Source organism: Tursiops truncatus, chromosome 8 (assembly GCF_011762595.2).
Source record: "Tursiops truncatus isolate mTurTru1 chromosome 8, mTurTru1.mat.Y, whole genome shotgun sequence".
Classification (NCBI taxonomy): domain Eukaryota; kingdom Metazoa; phylum Chordata; class Mammalia; order Artiodactyla; family Delphinidae; genus Tursiops; species Tursiops truncatus.
In genome coordinates this window covers 70,519,461-70,536,525 of record NC_047041.1, presented here as the reverse complement: position 1 = coordinate 70,536,525, position 17,065 = coordinate 70,519,461, and the positions used below count along the sequence as shown (strand labels likewise).

The following is a 17,065-nucleotide window of genomic DNA, read 5'->3' as shown; positions in this document are numbered from 1 at the left end:
ATTCATCCGAGTGAGGTCTCACAGAGTTCCTCATCTCAGCACCAAGACCCAGCTCTACCCAATAGCCTACAAACTCCAGTGTTGGAAGCCTCAGGCCAAACAACCAGTAAAACAGAACACAATCCCACTCATAAAAAAAAAAAGAGAGAAGGCAAAAAAATATCTCACAGATGAAGGAGCAAGGTAAAAACCTACAAGACCAAATAAATGAAGAGGAAATAGGCAATCTACCTGAAAAAGAATTCAGAGTAATGATAGTAAAGATGATCCAGAATCTCGGAAATAGAATGGAAGCACAGATTGAGAAAATATAAGAAATGTTTAACAAAGATCTAGAAGGACTAAAGAACCAACAAACAGAGATGAACAACGCATAACTGAAATGAAAAATACACTAGAAGGAATCAATAACAGAATAATGGAGGCAGAAGAACAAGTAAGTGAGCTGGAAGACAAAATGGTGGAAATAACTGCTGAGGAGCAGAATAAAGAATGAAAAGAATTCAAGGCAATCTCAGAGACCTCTGTGACAACAATAAATGCACCAACATTCGCATTATAGGGTCCCAGAAGAAGAAGAGAATAAGAAAGGGTCTGAGAAAATATTTGAAGAGATTATAGTGGAAAACTTCCCTAACATGGGAAAGGAAATAGTCACCCAAGTCCAGGCAGCACAGAGAGTCCCATACAAGATAAACCCTAGGAAAAACACACCAAGACACATATTAATCAAACTAACAAAAATTAAATTCAAAGAAAAAATATTAAAAGCAGCAAGGGAAAAACAACATACAAAGGACTCCCCATAAGGTTATCAGGTGATTTTTCAGTGGAAACTCTGCAGGCCAGAAGGGAGTGGCAGGATATACTTAAAGTGATGAAAGAGAAAAATCTACAACCAAGATTACTCTACCCAGCAAGGATCTCATTCAGATTTGATGGAGAAGTCAAAAGCTTTTCAGACAAACAAATCTAAGAGAATTCAGCACCACCAAACCAGCTTTAAAACAAATGCTAAAGAAACTTCTAAGCGGGAAACACAAGAGAAGAAAAAGACCCACAAAAACAAACCCAAAACAATTAAGAAAATGGTAATAGGAACATACATATCTATAATAACCTTGAATGTAAATGGATTAAATGCCCCAAACAAAAGACACAGACTGGCTGAATGGATACAAAAACAAGACCCATATATATGCTGTCTACAAGAGACCCACTTCAGACCTAGGGACACATACAGACTGAAAGTGAAGGGATGGAAAAGATACTCCATGCAATTGGAAATCAAAAGAAAGCTGGAGTAGCAATACTCATATCAGATAAAATAGACTTTAAAATAAAGACTGTTACAAAAGATAAGGAGGGACACTACATAATGATCAAGGGATCAACCCAAAAGGAAGATATAACAATTATAAATATGGATGCACCCAACACAGGAGCATCCCAGTACATAAGGCAAATCTAACAACCATGAAAGGAGAAATCGACAGTAATACAATAATAGTAGGGGACTTTAACATCCCACTTACACCAATGGACAGATCATCCAAAAAGAAAATAAATAAGGAAACACAAGCTTTAAATGACACAGCTGAGCAGATAGATCTAATAGATATTTATAGAACATTCCACCCAAAAGTGGCAGAATACACTTTCTTCTCAAGTGCACATGGAACATTCTCCAGGATAGATCACATCTTGGGTCACAAGTCAAGCCTCAGAAAATTTAAGAAAATTGAAATCGTATCAAGCATCTTTTCTGACCACAACACTGTGAGATTGGAAATCAATTACAGGAAGAAAACTGTAAAAAACACAAATACATGGAGGCTAAACGGTGTGCTACTAAATAACCAAGAGGTCACTAAAGAAATCAAAGAAGAAATTTAAAAAATACATGGAAACAAATGACAGCAAAAACACGACAACACAAAACCTATGGGACACAGCAAAAGCAGTTTTAAGAGGGAAGTTTATAGCAATTCAACCTCACCTCAAGAAACAAGAAAAATCTCAAATAAACAATCTAAGCCTACACTTAAAACAACTAGAGAAAGAAGAACAAAGAAAACCCAAGTCAGTAGAAGGAAAGAAATCATAAAGATCAGAGCAGAAATAAATGAAATAGAAATGAAGAAAACAATAGCAAAGATCAGTAAAACTAGAAGCTGGTTCTTTGAGAAGATAAACAAAAATTGATAAACCCTTAGCCAGACTCATCAAGAAAAAGAGGGAGAGGACTCAAATCAATAAAATTAGAAATGAAAAAGGAGAAATCACAACTCACACTGTAGAAATACAAAGGATTATAAGAGACTACTATAAACAACTATATGCCAATAAAATGCACCACCATGAAGAAATGGACAAATTCTTGGAAAGGTACAATTTTCCAAGACTGAACCAGGAAGAATTAGAAAATATAAACAGACGTATCACAAGTAATGAAATTGAAACCGTAATTACAAATCTTCCAACAAACAAAAGTCCAGGACCAGATGGCTTCACAGGCAAATTCTATCAAACATTTAAAGAAGAGCTAACACCTATCCTTCTCAAACTCTTCCAAAAAATTGCAGAGGGATAAACACTCCCAAATTCATTCTACAAAGCCACCATCACCCCGATACCAAAACCAGAAAAAGGTATCATAAAAAAAGAAAATTATAGACCAATATCACTGATGAACATAGATGCAAAAATCCTGAACAAAATACTAGCAAACAAAATGCAACAGCACATTAAAAGGATCATACACCATGATCAAGTGAGATTTATCCCAGGGATGCAAGGATTCTTCAATATACGCAAATCAGTGTGATACACCACATTAACAAATTAAGGAATAAAAACCATATGATCATCTCAATAGATGCAGAGAAAGCTTTTGACAAAATTCAACACCGATTTATGATAAAAACTCTCCAGAAAATGGGCATAGAGGGAACCTATCTCAACATAATAAAGGCCATATACAACAAACCCACAGCAAACATCATCCTCAATGGTGAAAAACTGAAAGCATTTCCACTAGGATCAGGAACAAGACAAGGATGTCCACTCTCGCCACTGTTATTCAACATAGTTTTGGAAGTCCTAGCCACAGCAATCAGAAGAAAAAGAAATAAAAGGAATACAAATTGGAAAAGAAGAAGTAAAACTGTCACTCTTTGCAGATGACATGATACTATACATAGAAAATCCTAAAGATGCCACCAGAAAAGTACTAGAACTAATCAGTGAATTTGGTAAGGTTGCAGGATACAAAATTAATGCACAGAAATCTCCTGCATTCCTATACACCAACAACGAAAAGTCAGAAAGAGAAATTAAGGAAATACTGCCATTTACCATTGCAACAAAAAGAATAAAATACTTAGGAATAAACCTGCCTAAGGAGGCAAAGACTTGTACTCAGAAAATTATAAAACACCGATGGAAGAAATCAAAGATGACATAAACAGGTGGAGAAATATATCATGTTCTTGGATTGGAAGAATCAATATTGTGAAAATGACTATACTACCCAAAGCAACCTACGGATTCAGTGCAATCCCTATCAAGCTACCAATGGCATTCTTCACGGAATTAGAACAAAATATTTTACAATTTGTATGGAAACACAAAAGACCCCAAGTAGCCAAAGCAATCTTGAGAAAGAAAAACAGAGTTGGGGGAATCAGGCTCCCCGACTTCAAACTATACCACAAAGCTACAGTAATCAAGACAGTATGGTTCTGGCACAAAAATAGAAATATAGATCAGTGGTACAGGATAGAATGCCCAGAGATAAACCCACACATGTATGGGAACTTAATTTACGACAAAGGAGTCAAGAGTAGACAGCCTCTTCAATAAGTGGTGCTGGGAAAACTGTACAGCTGTTCATGTAAAAGAATGAAATTAGAACACTACCTAACCCCATACACAAAAATAAACTCCAAATGGATTAAAGACTTAAATGTAAGACCAGACACTATAAAACTTTTAGAGGAAAACATAGGAAAAACACTCTTTGACATAAACCACAGCAAGATCTTTTTTGACCCACTTCCTAGAGTAACAGAAATAAAAACAAAAATAAACCAGTGAGACTTGATTCAACTTAAAAGCTTTTGCACAACAAAGGAAACTATAAACAAGACAAAAAGACAACCCTCAGAATGGGAGAAAATATTTGCAAATGAGACAACAGATGAAGGATTAATCTCCAAAATATACAAACAGCTCATGGAGCTCAATATCAAAATAACAAACAATCCAGTTAAAAAATGGGCAGAAGACCTAAATAGACATTTAACCAAGGAAGACATACAGATGGCCAAGAGGCACATGAAAAGATTCTCAACATCACTAATTATTAGAGAAATGCAAATCAAAACTACAATGAGGTATCACCTCACGCCAGTCAGAATGGCCATTATCAAAAAAGCTAGAAACAATAAATGCTTGCAAAGGTGTGGTGAAAAGGGAACCCTCCTACACTGTTGGTGGGAATGTAAATTGATACAACCACTATGGAAAACAGTATGGAGGTTCCTTAAAAAGGTAAAAATAGAACTACCATATGACCCAGCAATCCCAATGCTGGGTATATACCCTGAGAAAACCATAATTCAAAAAGAGACATGCACCACAATGTTCATTGCAGCACTATTTATAATAGCCAGGACATGGAACCAACCTAGATGTCCATCAACAGATGAATGGATGAAGAAGATGTGGCACATATGTACAATGGAATATTACTCAGCCGTATAAAGAAACGAAATTGAGTTATTTGTAGTGAGGTGGATGGACCTAGAGTCTGTCATACAGAGTGAAGTGAGAAAGAGAAAAACAAATACCGTATGCTAATGCATATATATGGAATCTAAAAAAAAAAAAAAAGTGGTACCGATGAACCTAGTTGCAGGGCAGGAATAAAGAGGTAGACATAGAGAATGGACTTGATGACATTGGTGGGAGGGCGAAGCTGGGGCAAAGTGAGAGTAGCATCGACGTATATATACTACCGAATATAAAATAGTTGGCTGGTGGGAAGCAGCAGCATAGCACAGGGAGATTGGCTCGGTGCTTTGTGATGACCTAGAGGGGTGGGATAGGGAGGATGGGAGGGAGGCGCAAGAGGGAGGGGATATGGGGACATGTGTATGCATATGGCTGATTTGCTTTGTTGTGCAACAGAAACTAACACGGTATTGTGAAGCAATTATACTCCAATAAAGATCTATTAAAAAAAAAGTTACTAGGATTGGTTCTTTTTTCCCCTCCTTCAGAACAATTATATTATTTATTTGAAATAAGTTTGCCTATTTTTGAGCTTCACGTAGATAGTGTCATACAATACTTACTCTTCTGTGTCTGGTTTCTTTTGTTCACTACTTTCTTGAAGATTAATCCATGTTTTGAATAGCAGTAGGGTTTTTTCCCCATTGTTATAAAGTATTCTGATTATACTACACTTTATTCATGCTACTGATGATCAGTATTTGGGTAATTTTATGTTTTTATTTATTATGAATAAAGCAGCTGTGAACATTCTTGTACATGTCTTTTGATGGAAGTAAGTAATTGTTTATTTTGGGTACTTGGGTACTTGGGAAGTAAGTATCGTTTGTTTTGGGGGTGTGTGTGTGTATATATATGCATATGTATAGGTATGTATTTACCTTTAGTAGATACTGCCAAACAATTTTTCAGTGCAGTTGTTGAATTTATATTCCTTCCAGCAATGTAAGAGATTTCCACATCCTCACCAGCACTTGGTATTGGCAGTCTTTTTAAATTTCAGCCTGTGTTGGCTATTAGGGAAAGGGTTCAGTTTTTTTTGTTGTTTTTTACATCTTTATTGGAGCATAATTGCTTTACAATGTTGTGTTAGTTTCTGCTGTATAACAAAGTGAATCAGCTGTATGTATACATATATCCCCATACCCCCTCCCTATCCCACCCCTCTAGATGGTCACAAAGCACCCAGCTGATCTCCCTGTGCTATGCGGCTGCTTCCCACTAGCAATCTGTTTTACATTTGGTAGTGTATGTATGTCCATGCCACTCTCTCACTTCGTCCCAGCTTCCCCTCCCCCCTCACCTCCCACTGTGTCCTCAAGTCCATTCTCTACATCTGCTCTTTATTCCTGTCCTGCCACTAAGTTCATCAGAACCATTTTTTTTAGATTCCATTTATATGCATTAGCATACGGTATTTGTTTTTCTCTTTCTGACTTACTTCACTCTGTATGACAGACTCTAGGTCCATCCTCCTCACTACAAATAACTCAATTTCGTTTCTTTTTATGGCTGAGTAATATTCCATTGTATATATGTGCCACATCTTCTTTATCCATTCATCTGATGATGGACACTTAGGTTGTTTCCATCTCCTGGCTATTGTAAATAGAGCTGCAGTGAACATTTTGGTACATGACTCTTTTTGAATTATGGTTTTCTCAGGGTATATGCCCAGTAGTGTGATTGCTGGGTCATATGGTAGTTCTATTTTTAGTTTTTTAAGGAACCTCCATACTTTAGGATTCAGTTTTTTTGAGAAGCATGCTGTAGGATGTTTGGCTCGCCCGAATCTGTTAATTACCTGTCTTGAGGTTGGCTGTTCAGCTCTCATGGTTGCATCCTGTTCTCAAGGGCATAAGTAACTTACTGGTGTTGCCTTTACTGAAATTCAGATGCATTGTTGTGTTAGGCGCTTTTAGTCTGTAAGGATCAGAGATACTCTCAGGTTACTTTAGTATTGTAAGGATGGTCATCAGTACTGGAAACAGGTGAAGCAAATGCCTTATAAAAGAACAACTGGAAGGTCACTTAGAACACAAGGCAGCTCAAAAATCTAGACTTTCTTGCACCGTCAGCAATAGGATCTAGAAAACTCACATTCCAGTGACCTAGCTACTCTTCTTTAGTTTGTTCCTGCTGCTTCTGACTCTTCTGCCAGTAGCTCCTCTGTATATTAACCTTTCTTGGGTCTATATCTTCCAGCTACGGCTCCAGCTACCACCTAGAGGACTCACACCCTACAACCTTTTTCAGGCAGAATCTCCACATTAAGCCACTTCACAGGCTGTGGCCAATCTATGCATTAACCTGCTTTGGGCAGGTATCCACCCATAGCCCATCCACACCAATTAGGCCACAGGTGCACATAGTATCAATATAACTTAGGAGAAAGGAATTTTCTTAGAAGTGCACTATAGGAAAAGCAAGCATTCCGAGTGCCTGTTTAGTTTAATTGTGTATATTAAATACAAATTCAGTAGACATTTCTCAAGTCCTCTCCTTATCTGCCAGTAGAGTAACTGTTGAAAAAGGAAATGAACTGTTCATAGTGAACCTATGCCAGTTCCTAACACTTATAGTTTCCTTTTACATGTTCCCAAATTATGTATTTTATATGTTCTGGAAATGTATCTGCAGAACAGGGTCAAACTCAAAGTGAATTTTATTCTGTGGAAGTTGGGGGGTGGTGTGAAAGGGTTTTAGGATGTATGAGATTCACTTGTTTGTTAATATCCCATTTTAAAGATGAGGGAACTGAAGTCCAGAGAGGTGAAGAGATTTGCCCAAGGTCATATGACTAAGAAGTGGCAGGGCAAGGACTCAAATCCAGGTCTTCTGGTTCCATACTTAGAGCGCTTCCCACTACCCAACACTGCCTGGGGAGACATACCCTACCGCCACACTCAAATTATTAACAGTACAAAGGAGGTTTGACAAAAGCAAACTTTAGCCAAGGCAAGTGGTAGGATTTGAGAGAAGGCAGATCTTTTAGGGGCTGAGATGATCTGGGAGACTTCCTCAAGGCAGTGGGTTTTGAACTGGGTCTTGTAACGTTGGTAAGGTTTAGAATGGTATGGAAAAGGGAGAATGGTGCAAATAACTGTGCAAAAGCTATGCTTTTAGGTAGCTCTTAAAAGCATCCAGGTTGGAGTGAAAAGGACTGAACTAAGATGGTAGCAACTGAAAAATCAAGATATTGAGAAGGCAGAGTTAACAGGATCTTGAGACAAAGTAGGAGGGAGATAAAAGAGTCAGAGATCTGTTAGTCACTTGAGAGTTTGAGCCTTAGTGACTGGGGCAGTCTGGAACCAGTATCAGAAGAAGAGGGGCAGTATGTGTAGTGGTTAAGCTCACAGGCTTTGGATCAAGGCTGACCTGGGTGTATAGCGGGTGTGACTTACCTAGTTTACGACTTATTTTCATATAGAATGTGCAAAAAAAAATTGCTTTGCAGGGAGAATGGGTTCTTTGCCCCTGGACTTTGAGGTGGAGGACAAGATGGAGCCTCTGGGCCCAGAGGTCTCATTTTTTGGCCTCCGTTGACATCTAGGCTTCAGTCAAAAGCCGAAGCCCTCACAAAGGGAGTTAAAGGTGTCTTTGTAAGGCTAGGTGCTTCCAGAAGCAAGCAACTGTGCTGCCTCTCTGCTGTCACCAGGGCCTCCTCTGAGGCTATTTCTGAGCCTAGGGGTAAAGCTCCGTTGGCTGACAGGACTGCACTTTGCTGTAAAACATGTCCAGACTCCCAGCCTGCTTTTCTAACAGGTTTGGAAATTCTGGTTTGTCTTCCCAGAGTTCTAAGCAGATGGCAACTGGGTTAGGGCACAGCTCAGCAAAGGCTGCACTGAAGCGCCCATTCCCTTCCCTGTTAACCCCGGCCAATGAGACGCTGCCGTTCTGAAGCTGCTTCCCAGCCTGCTTTTTCCCCCCGGGCTGGGCGGTGCCTGCCAAAGACTAGCCGTGAGGGTGGGAGCCTGGGCGGAGCAAGAGCAGCCGAAGACTTCCCCAGCAGAGTCCCCCACGGAATGGACGCCCCACCCCACCGTCACGTGCCTCCACACGTGCGCGTCGTTGCCATAGCATCGGCCGGCGCCCAGTCCCATTGGCGTGAGGCGGAACCAATCAGTAGGCCCCTCAGGCTGCTGCGCGCCATGGGGGCTTCCTGAGCTGCCGCCCCGGTGCTGGGATGAAGCTGAGGATGGTCCCTGGTTGGTGATGGGGACAAGTCTCGGGTCCTGGCTTCTGCCTGGTTCCTCTCCTTGGAATCTCAGTGCTTCTTCCCCTGAGTCATGGTCGCACCCCGCCCCACTCTGATTTCCCCGTTCAAAGTGTGCAGAGTTGAACAACCTGGTGGAGTTCCCCGAGAGGTGATAGCTTCCACAGCGAAGGCACAGGACAAATGTTTGTTGCCGTTTTACAGCCATTTCTCCCAAGAAAAAGCCCTGGAACAGCCCTTGATAGATCCAGAGGTGGGTACCCCTAGCCCCAGGAAGATGTTTGAGCCTAGTAAACCTGGGGCTCTCCCAGCATAAGATCCCTTGATAATTGGCACAGGGTTGCCAGATGTAAGAACTGGGTGGCGGTGTATTTCCATGCTGAATGGGAATAGGAAGGGTTTAGACAGTTAACAGGACAAAGTTTGAACGAGAATCGTCACAGAATTCTGCACCTCCACCAGCTGTAACACACTGGTAAGTTACCTTATCTCTCTGAACCCCAATTGCCTCATTTGTAAAGCAGTTGTAACAAAGAAATCTTAGATTTAGTATAAGTTTAAATGAAATAATACAGGCAAAGCAGTTAGCCAGGTACCTGGCCATAAGCTCTCAATAAGGGCCTGTCAGCTGTTTTTAGAAGTGGTACAAGTGTACGGGTGGAAACTGAAGTGCTCACATTCAACATTTGGCAAATATTTTTACATTTATCTACTTTTTGCTTATTCATTTAGTTATTCATTCATTTAACCCATTAATGTATTCAGCATGTATTTACTGGGCATCTACTACCAGTCAATTCTTACCGCAGTTCATCCCTGTCCAACTGTATTTAGTGGGTTGCAGCCCCAAGGGGAGTTGCGGCTCCCTTCACAAGAGCTGATGGAGTCTAGCTTGGCAGGAGGGGTGCTGGGAGATCTTGTCCCTGTGGCAGTTGGGGCTTTGGAAGTTGTTTTTTGCAGCTCTGCCTCATCAGGCTCAGTTGCCTGAACAGAGCAGACCCCTCTAGTACTTGAGCAGCACTGAGACAGGACAACTTTCCACAGGCTCCTCTGTCCCCCATCCCTCACCCTTGGGGAGGTGTGCCCCCTGTATCTTGAAGGCCCCATCCAGCAAGCCAGAACCCACTTTCTCTACTGTGGGACTCTGTCACCTAGGACTGACCTCTGTTGGTGGCCCACTGTGCTTTGCTGTCCTAGGATTCCTGGAACAATCCTGTGCTTTTGATACCCCATCATCTCTACACTCTATTTTTTTAGTGCCCTTGCAGCCCTCACTGTGCATCTCAGTGCCTGTCTCCATTTGCCTGGAGTCTCCACACCATGACTCACACTTGTTTTGGGACCATCTAACTTCTCTGGGCCATCGTCTTTGGCCCCCTTCATGCCCTGTACTTGGGCTGTGTGGCAGGGATGTTACTGGGCAGGCACCCTGCTGGATCTCTGAGAGACAGAGGTGCTTAACACACACAGTTCATAAGCAGACATCTCATGTGTGCTAAGGGCCATGATGCGTGGCGCTGTGCCAGGAGGTGACCTAAGCAATCTTAGAGGATTTTGCTAGATGGACAGTGGGAGAAAGGGAAGTCACATCAAGGAGATTAACATGCATAAAAGCCTGAAATCACATGATATTCTTACAGAAAATGTAGTGTGAATAGAAAAAAGGGAATATGTTCTTTGGGGTTGAGAGCTCATGAGTAGCAGGGGGAAGAAGTGAGGCCAGAGAGGTAAACAGGGGCCTACACTCGAGGGCCTTGTGAGCCATACTGTGTACTTTAGACTTTGCCCTTCCAATGCTGGGATCCTGTGGAGGGTTTTCTATAGGGGCATGGCATGTGCAGAGTTGTATGTAAGGAAGGTGAGACCCATGGCTGTGAGGGGATGGGTTGTCTCATTTGTCCTCTAGCAATTCTGTAAGGCAGATGGGTAAATACTATTTTCTACTTTTTATGCCTGAGAACGCTGAAGCTCCAGAGGTTAAATACCTTGCCAAAGTTCTCAGAACCCGAAAGCAGAGGACCTACGGTTCACCTGGCTTCCTGGATCTGAATCCCTTTCTCATGGGCACACTGCCATTGTTAACAGAGTCTTCTAGAAAGCTGGGCAGTTGAGTAGATGCTGACAGAAGCAATGTGAAGCAAATGGTTTTTGATACAATCTTGTTGAAGGAGTGTAGTGCTGGGATTTTGTGGCCTGTGGTGTTCAGTCTCCTGACCTCTGTGCCAGTGCATAGACAGCAAGAAACAGCGGGGAGCTTTGAGCTTCAAGTGCAACATTGCCTTGACAAAATCCATTCATCACTGTCTCGCTCATTAATTCACAGCAGCGTCTCCTGCCTGACGCTGGCATTTGTCGGTGGCTTGTTTCTGGAAGCCCCTGGTCTTCAAGGCTGGTCATCTCTGCAGCCCTCAGCCCCAGGGTGAGTCCGGGCAGTCAGAGGCAGGTCCTTTCTGCCTACATTTTGTAAAATGAAATAACTTTATTTTTTAAAACACAAAGGTAGCGTGACCTAGCAGTACAGAACATGAGCCTGGAGATAGGCAAACCTGTGTTTTAGATCTATGGCTGTGCCACTTAGCAAGCTAGGAAAGTTATGTAATGTATATGAACCTCAGTTCTCTTCTCTCTAAAATGAGCAAAGTCAAACCTACCTGAGAAGATGATCGTGATGAGGAAGATGAGGTAGTGTTTATAAAGAGCCTTGGCATGACACCTGGCACGTATGAGTCCTCAATATGGCGGCTTTAATTCCTGCTCTTATTGTTCCCACCACCACTACCAGCCATCCTGCTGCTACCACCAGTGAAAGAATGTTTGAAAAATAGAAGAAAAAAATCTTATAATCTCATCACCATGACACAGCTACCCTTACAATTTCTTTCCTTCAAATCTTTTTTCCCCACTACTTCAGAGTATATCAGATTTTACAGCATATTTATTTTATAGCCAGGAAGGGTTTTTTTCCCCTTTATGGTGGGAACTGCATTATATTTATTTTTCTTATTTTTAATAGATAATTTTTCTGATTATAAAAATAGTGTATAAAATTTAGAGACCATAGAAGAAGTCAAAAGGAAAACCATACTCATAGTGCCTCCTTTATGCTTAGCCCAGCGGCTATCACTATTAACTTTTTGGAATAACTCCTTCCAGTCTTTTATTCATATTTTATTATAGATTTGAGATCATATTACATATACAGTTTTTATGTGGTTTTCCAGTTCATAGGATATCACGAGTATTTTCCTTTATTGTAAACATCATTTTCCAAGGCTGCATAATTTCCAAGTCATCAGATGGCTCTACCATAATTTACATAGAATTCTCCTGTTGTTAGACATCTGAGTTTTTTCCCAGTTCTTCAGTCTAAGCAGCTTCCTATGACATAACCTAGGGAACCAGCCTCAGTATAACCAGGAAGCATATGATGAACTTGTGCTGTGTGTATGGCCTGGGTGAGGCCTGGGGGGGACCCCTCAGATAGATGCAGAGCCTGCCTCAAAGGAGCTCAGAGACTAGTCACCCTGGAATTATTTACTGGGGTAAAAATATACAGGTACTTCTTTGCCAGACAGTGTCAGGGAATCCACCTATATGCGGGTAACCGTCTTCCCTGTGGAAGCTGAGATCCTGGACGCATAACTTTTACAAAGAAAAAAGCCTAAGAAGCCTTGCTGCCCCTTCTCACCTACCAGTGGTCATTTTGCCTCCAATGCTCACATGCCTTTTGAGCCTGTTACCTTGACTGTTGGGGGCCTGTGCTAATTACCTTTGAATATCACTTCCAAGTGGTTTTTCACTGGGAAAGAGTGAGAAGCTATAGCACCAAGAAAGGAACTTGTGTGAGAATCAGGGAATCAGAGAGACCCTAGTCTTAGTTTTTGTTTTTTGTTTTTTGCGGTACGCGGGCCTCTCACTGTTGTGGCCTCTCCCATTGCGGAGCACGGGCTCCGGACGCGCAGGCACAGCGGCCATGGCTCACGGGCCCAGCCGCTCCGCGGCATGTGGGATCTTCCCGGACCGGGGCACGAACCTGTGTCCCCTGCATCGGCAGGCGGACTCTTAACCACTGCGCCACTAGGGAAGCCCCCTAGTCTTCATTTTGACACACACTTCCTCTGGCACCTTGTAGTGTTAAAGATTGGACTAGATGACCTCCAGGGCTCTTCCAATTGATATTCCATGTGTACCTGAAGCCTTTTTCTTACCAGGAGCTAAAGTGAGCGTCCTGATAAAGGTCACAGGATGCTTCTCCAGAGTTTCAAGTTCCTTTTTTTTTTTTTTTTTTTTTTTTGCGGTACGCAAGCATGTGGGATCTTCCTGGACCGGAGCACGAACCCGTGTTCCTGCATCGGCAGGCGGACTCTCAATCACTGCGCCACCAGGGAAGCCCTCGAGTTCCTTTTAATTAGTACCTGAGGAGCCATTTATACTCTTATATTCCCAGTCACTTCCTTCTGGTAGCATTTGGGACATGCGGAGGTTGAAAGGCAAGAAGTCTCTCTCACTGGGTGCAGACACAGGATTCAGAACCCCAAATGATTGTCTTTTATGTATTAGGTATTTGTTCTTCATGTACTTTGTTCTTTCATTTATTCTCTCATTTAACAGGTGTTAACTGAGCCCCAGGTTTTGTACAGTCCATCTGTGTAATACAGAGGGGAACAAGTCTCAGCGTTGTTCTCAAGACACACACAGTCTAGTGAGGAGACAGGAAAAAATGTAAAAGACAACAATATGATTGCTGCAGTGGGGGTACATATAAGTTGCATAATGCAAGGAGTGCTTGAGTCTGCCTAGAAGCAACAGCAAGAGAGTCTCTGGATGCTTTGAAATTTTAAAGGATGAGTAGAAGTTTTTTAGGTAGGCAGTTGAGGAGAGGGCATTCCCGGCAGAGAAACAGCATGTGCAAAAGGCCCGGAGGTGTTGGGAGAACATGTTGTGTTCAGAGAACTGCAGGTGGTTTGTGTGGCTGGAAGGTGAAAGGGAAAGTGAGCAGATGAGGAAAAGTCAAGAATTTTTCCTCAGGCAAGTCTGTTTCCACTGAATTCTTTGCTCATTTTATCAGTCCAGATGAGAGTGATGGATTTTTAGCTCAGTTTTCCAAAACTGTCATTTGTATTCCCTTGTATTTCCATTTTTATAGTAACACATGTTCATTATAGAAACTTTGAAAAATACAAAAACGTAGAAAGAAGAAAGGATTAAAAAAAAAATCTCTCATGGTCTCTGCCTAAAAACAAATACTTTAACACCTTGGTGTATTTCCATTCAACGGTTTTTTGTTTTTTCACTTTTTCTTTTTATGTAGTCATGAGTGTATCGTAACTATAGTCTTTTGTACATGGTGCCCCTTTCTACTTCCTAAAATTTGCCAAAAAATAGATGTTATTATCATTAAATTATAACTGATCATAAAATATAATGGCTGAAATATATTTTTTGTTTAATGTAACTTATTTTCTTTCTCTTTACAGGTCTCCTGTGGCTCAGAGCATAATCTGGCAGTGATTGGTAAGTAATTAGTGTACTGATAACTGTGTTTATTCTGAAACTCATGGGCAGATTTGGAGGACTCTTGGTTACCCAAAGGCCAGGGTGCATGCGTCTGTTGGGGAAGAGTCTGGGAAATGGAGGCCTTTGTTGATCAAGGCTTTGCCAGAAGCCCTTTTTCTAAAAATTTCTATTCAAAAAGGTGCCTGAGCTGGCTTCCCTGCCTCAGGAAGTGGCATTTGGGAATATTAAAGATCTTACAGGCTGGGGGCATCCTGTGTAGAAAGCCAGACATGAAAGGGGAGGAGGATTGGGCTGCTCCTGGTTTTTGAATAAATCCTTTGCACCGAGTTCTTTGCTCTTGCTTGGCTCTTTCTTTGGAGATGGGGGGTTCTGCTCACTGCCCTTGCTGCCATGTGTTTCATGTCACTCTGGAACTCCCAAGCCTCTGATAAATTGAGGCTTCCTCTTATTGACTCTGAATAACCAAGGTTCACTGTTTTTATAATCAGGCCTGTGCGTAGTTCCTTCAAGAAGCCTTCTCATTACTTCCACACGTAGACTCAGTCGGTACAATAAAGAGACAGTGTAGGGCCCGACTACTTGAGTCCAGTGCAGGCTTCTGCTTACTAGCTGTATGAACTCAGGTAGTCGGGCCCCACACAGACAAGGTGATTAGCCCTCCATGCCTCATTTTTCTCACTTTTAAAATGGGGAGGGCAGTGGCATCTTCCTCATAGGGTTGTTGCAGTTGTTGTGAGGGTTAAAGGAGTTGATACATGTAAAGCGCTTAGAAGAGCACTTAGCTCCTGGTAAGGGTTTTAGAAGTGTTCGTTGCTATTTTCTGATAATCATTAGTTCAAATAATTGCCCGCCTCGGGGCTTTAGGTCTCCCATCTGTGATAGGGAGGGGTAAAAACAGGAAACCAAGGTTCTCTCCAACCCCGACATTTTAGGACTCTGTTACAGCCCCATCACTATCTGCCTTGAGTAGGTGATGTCTGTCCTGTGTACTTCCCTCTCCCAGCCTCTCTCAGCTTCTGAGGGGCGAGACCCCTGTGTTCTCCTTTTGTTTCCTGCTTATATGCAGCACCCAGAGCAGTGAGCAGTGCCTGGCCCTCAGCGGAGACTCCAGCACTGTTTTCTGAATTAAGCTAGACTGGCTCGCTCAGCTGCCTGGGTTGGCAGCAGTTTGAAGCACTACTTTGTAGGCCCGAATGTGATGTGCAAGGAGGCGGAACCAAGGACAGTAGAGGAGGTAGGCTGACAGCCAGCAGAGGGGGTGGGGAGTAAAAAGCGCTGGAGTCAGAGAGGGAGTGAGAAAATGTAACAGCAAACCTGCATGCTTTGCAACACCAGATATGTTATACCGGAACTACTCCAGCCTGGGTGTAATTAAGACAAGCTAATCAAAGAATCAGAGGCGGTGCCTAGGATGTTGCTGCTGCTGTCACTGGACTAGGAGAGAGGTTGGCACAAACAGTAAGATTGCAGGGAATCTAAATACATGAAAAAACAAAATCCAGTTGAAGGAGGAGGCCAGAGCCAGCAGGGTGGCAGGCTGAGCCGACAGGCAGCCTAGGGCTGGAGAAAGAGCATAGACTCTGCAGGCAGACACCTTGGTTTAAACCAGCTCCATCTCTGTGTGAGCTTCCATGTTTTCCCCTTGTCTATGTAATGGGGATAATTCCACCTTGCAGGATTGTTGTGAGGATTAGAGGAGATAATGCGTGTGAAACACCTGTTACTATATAGGGGATGCGTAAGAAATTAATCCATAATTCCATTTCTTTTCCATTTCTCTTGGTCTGGGTGGGGAGAAGGGAGAATCACTTGTTCGTGTAACTGTTCCAGTGAAGTAATTCTTGGTTGGGAGAGAGAAGTGATAACATTCTGGAAAGGTGTGTCTAGCGTTACTACCCAAGTGAGGAAGGCAGCAGAGGCGGTGGGAGAGCAGGGCATGGCGTGCTGATGAACTCCTCAAGGGCAGACCTCTTATTTTCTGTTTTGTCCCCAGTGCCTGGGGCCTGGCTCACAATCTGCTGAAAGAATGGTTCCAGAGTCAGGAAAGGTGGGCCCAGTCACGAGACTCTGGACATGTCCACCTGCCTGCATGTGAGCCGGGATCAGAGGCTCCCTGACACCTGGGGAAGGGGGCCCTCAGTGGGTGCCCTGCAGGGTGCAAGTTGTATAGCAGGAAGCGATGAGAAGCCTCCTGTTAGCCCTGGCAAGAGGCCAGCAAGAGGGGGACAAGCTGGAGGAGGAGAGTTCCTATCAGCTGAAAGCCTGGCTCTCACAGCCAGCTGCCCGCTCCCCGCTCCTGCCCTTGCCTACTTCAGGTGGATTTCCCTGCCTTCAGTCTCATCCCCGAGATGCAGGCCCTCAGTGCCTCGTGCTGGGTCACACACGTGACAGGCACAAAGTGGTTGTAGAATAGACTAGAACAGAATATAGAGAAGCCAAACTTTGCTCAAAAGTAGAGGTGGCCTTAATATCTAATGAATGCACAGCAGACAGGTCAAACTGGAAGAGAGGGGAAAGAGATGGGTGAAAGGATAT

At 42.7% G+C, this 17,065-nt stretch overlaps 1 protein-coding gene across 10 annotated transcripts in view; it reads left to right on the top strand.

The window, feature by feature from the left end:
* The window catches only part of SERGEF (secretion regulating guanine nucleotide exchange factor), a 218,963-nt gene that overhangs the window by 120,498 nt on the left and 81,400 nt on the right, over window positions 1–17,065 (top strand). For 6 of the 10 annotated variants that reach the window (XM_073808655.1, XM_073808656.1, XM_073808653.1 and 3 more), the window contains 2 exons: window positions 11,337–11,432; window positions 14,491–14,527. In XM_073808655.1, the coding sequence (XP_073664756.1) occupies window positions 11,337–11,432; window positions 14,491–14,527 (133 nt within the window). The remainder of the gene's footprint in view (window positions 1–11,336; window positions 11,433–14,490; window positions 14,528–17,065) is intronic. The other 4 variants (XM_033862604.2, XM_073808654.1, XM_073808660.1 and 1 more) reach the window with 1 other exon arrangement.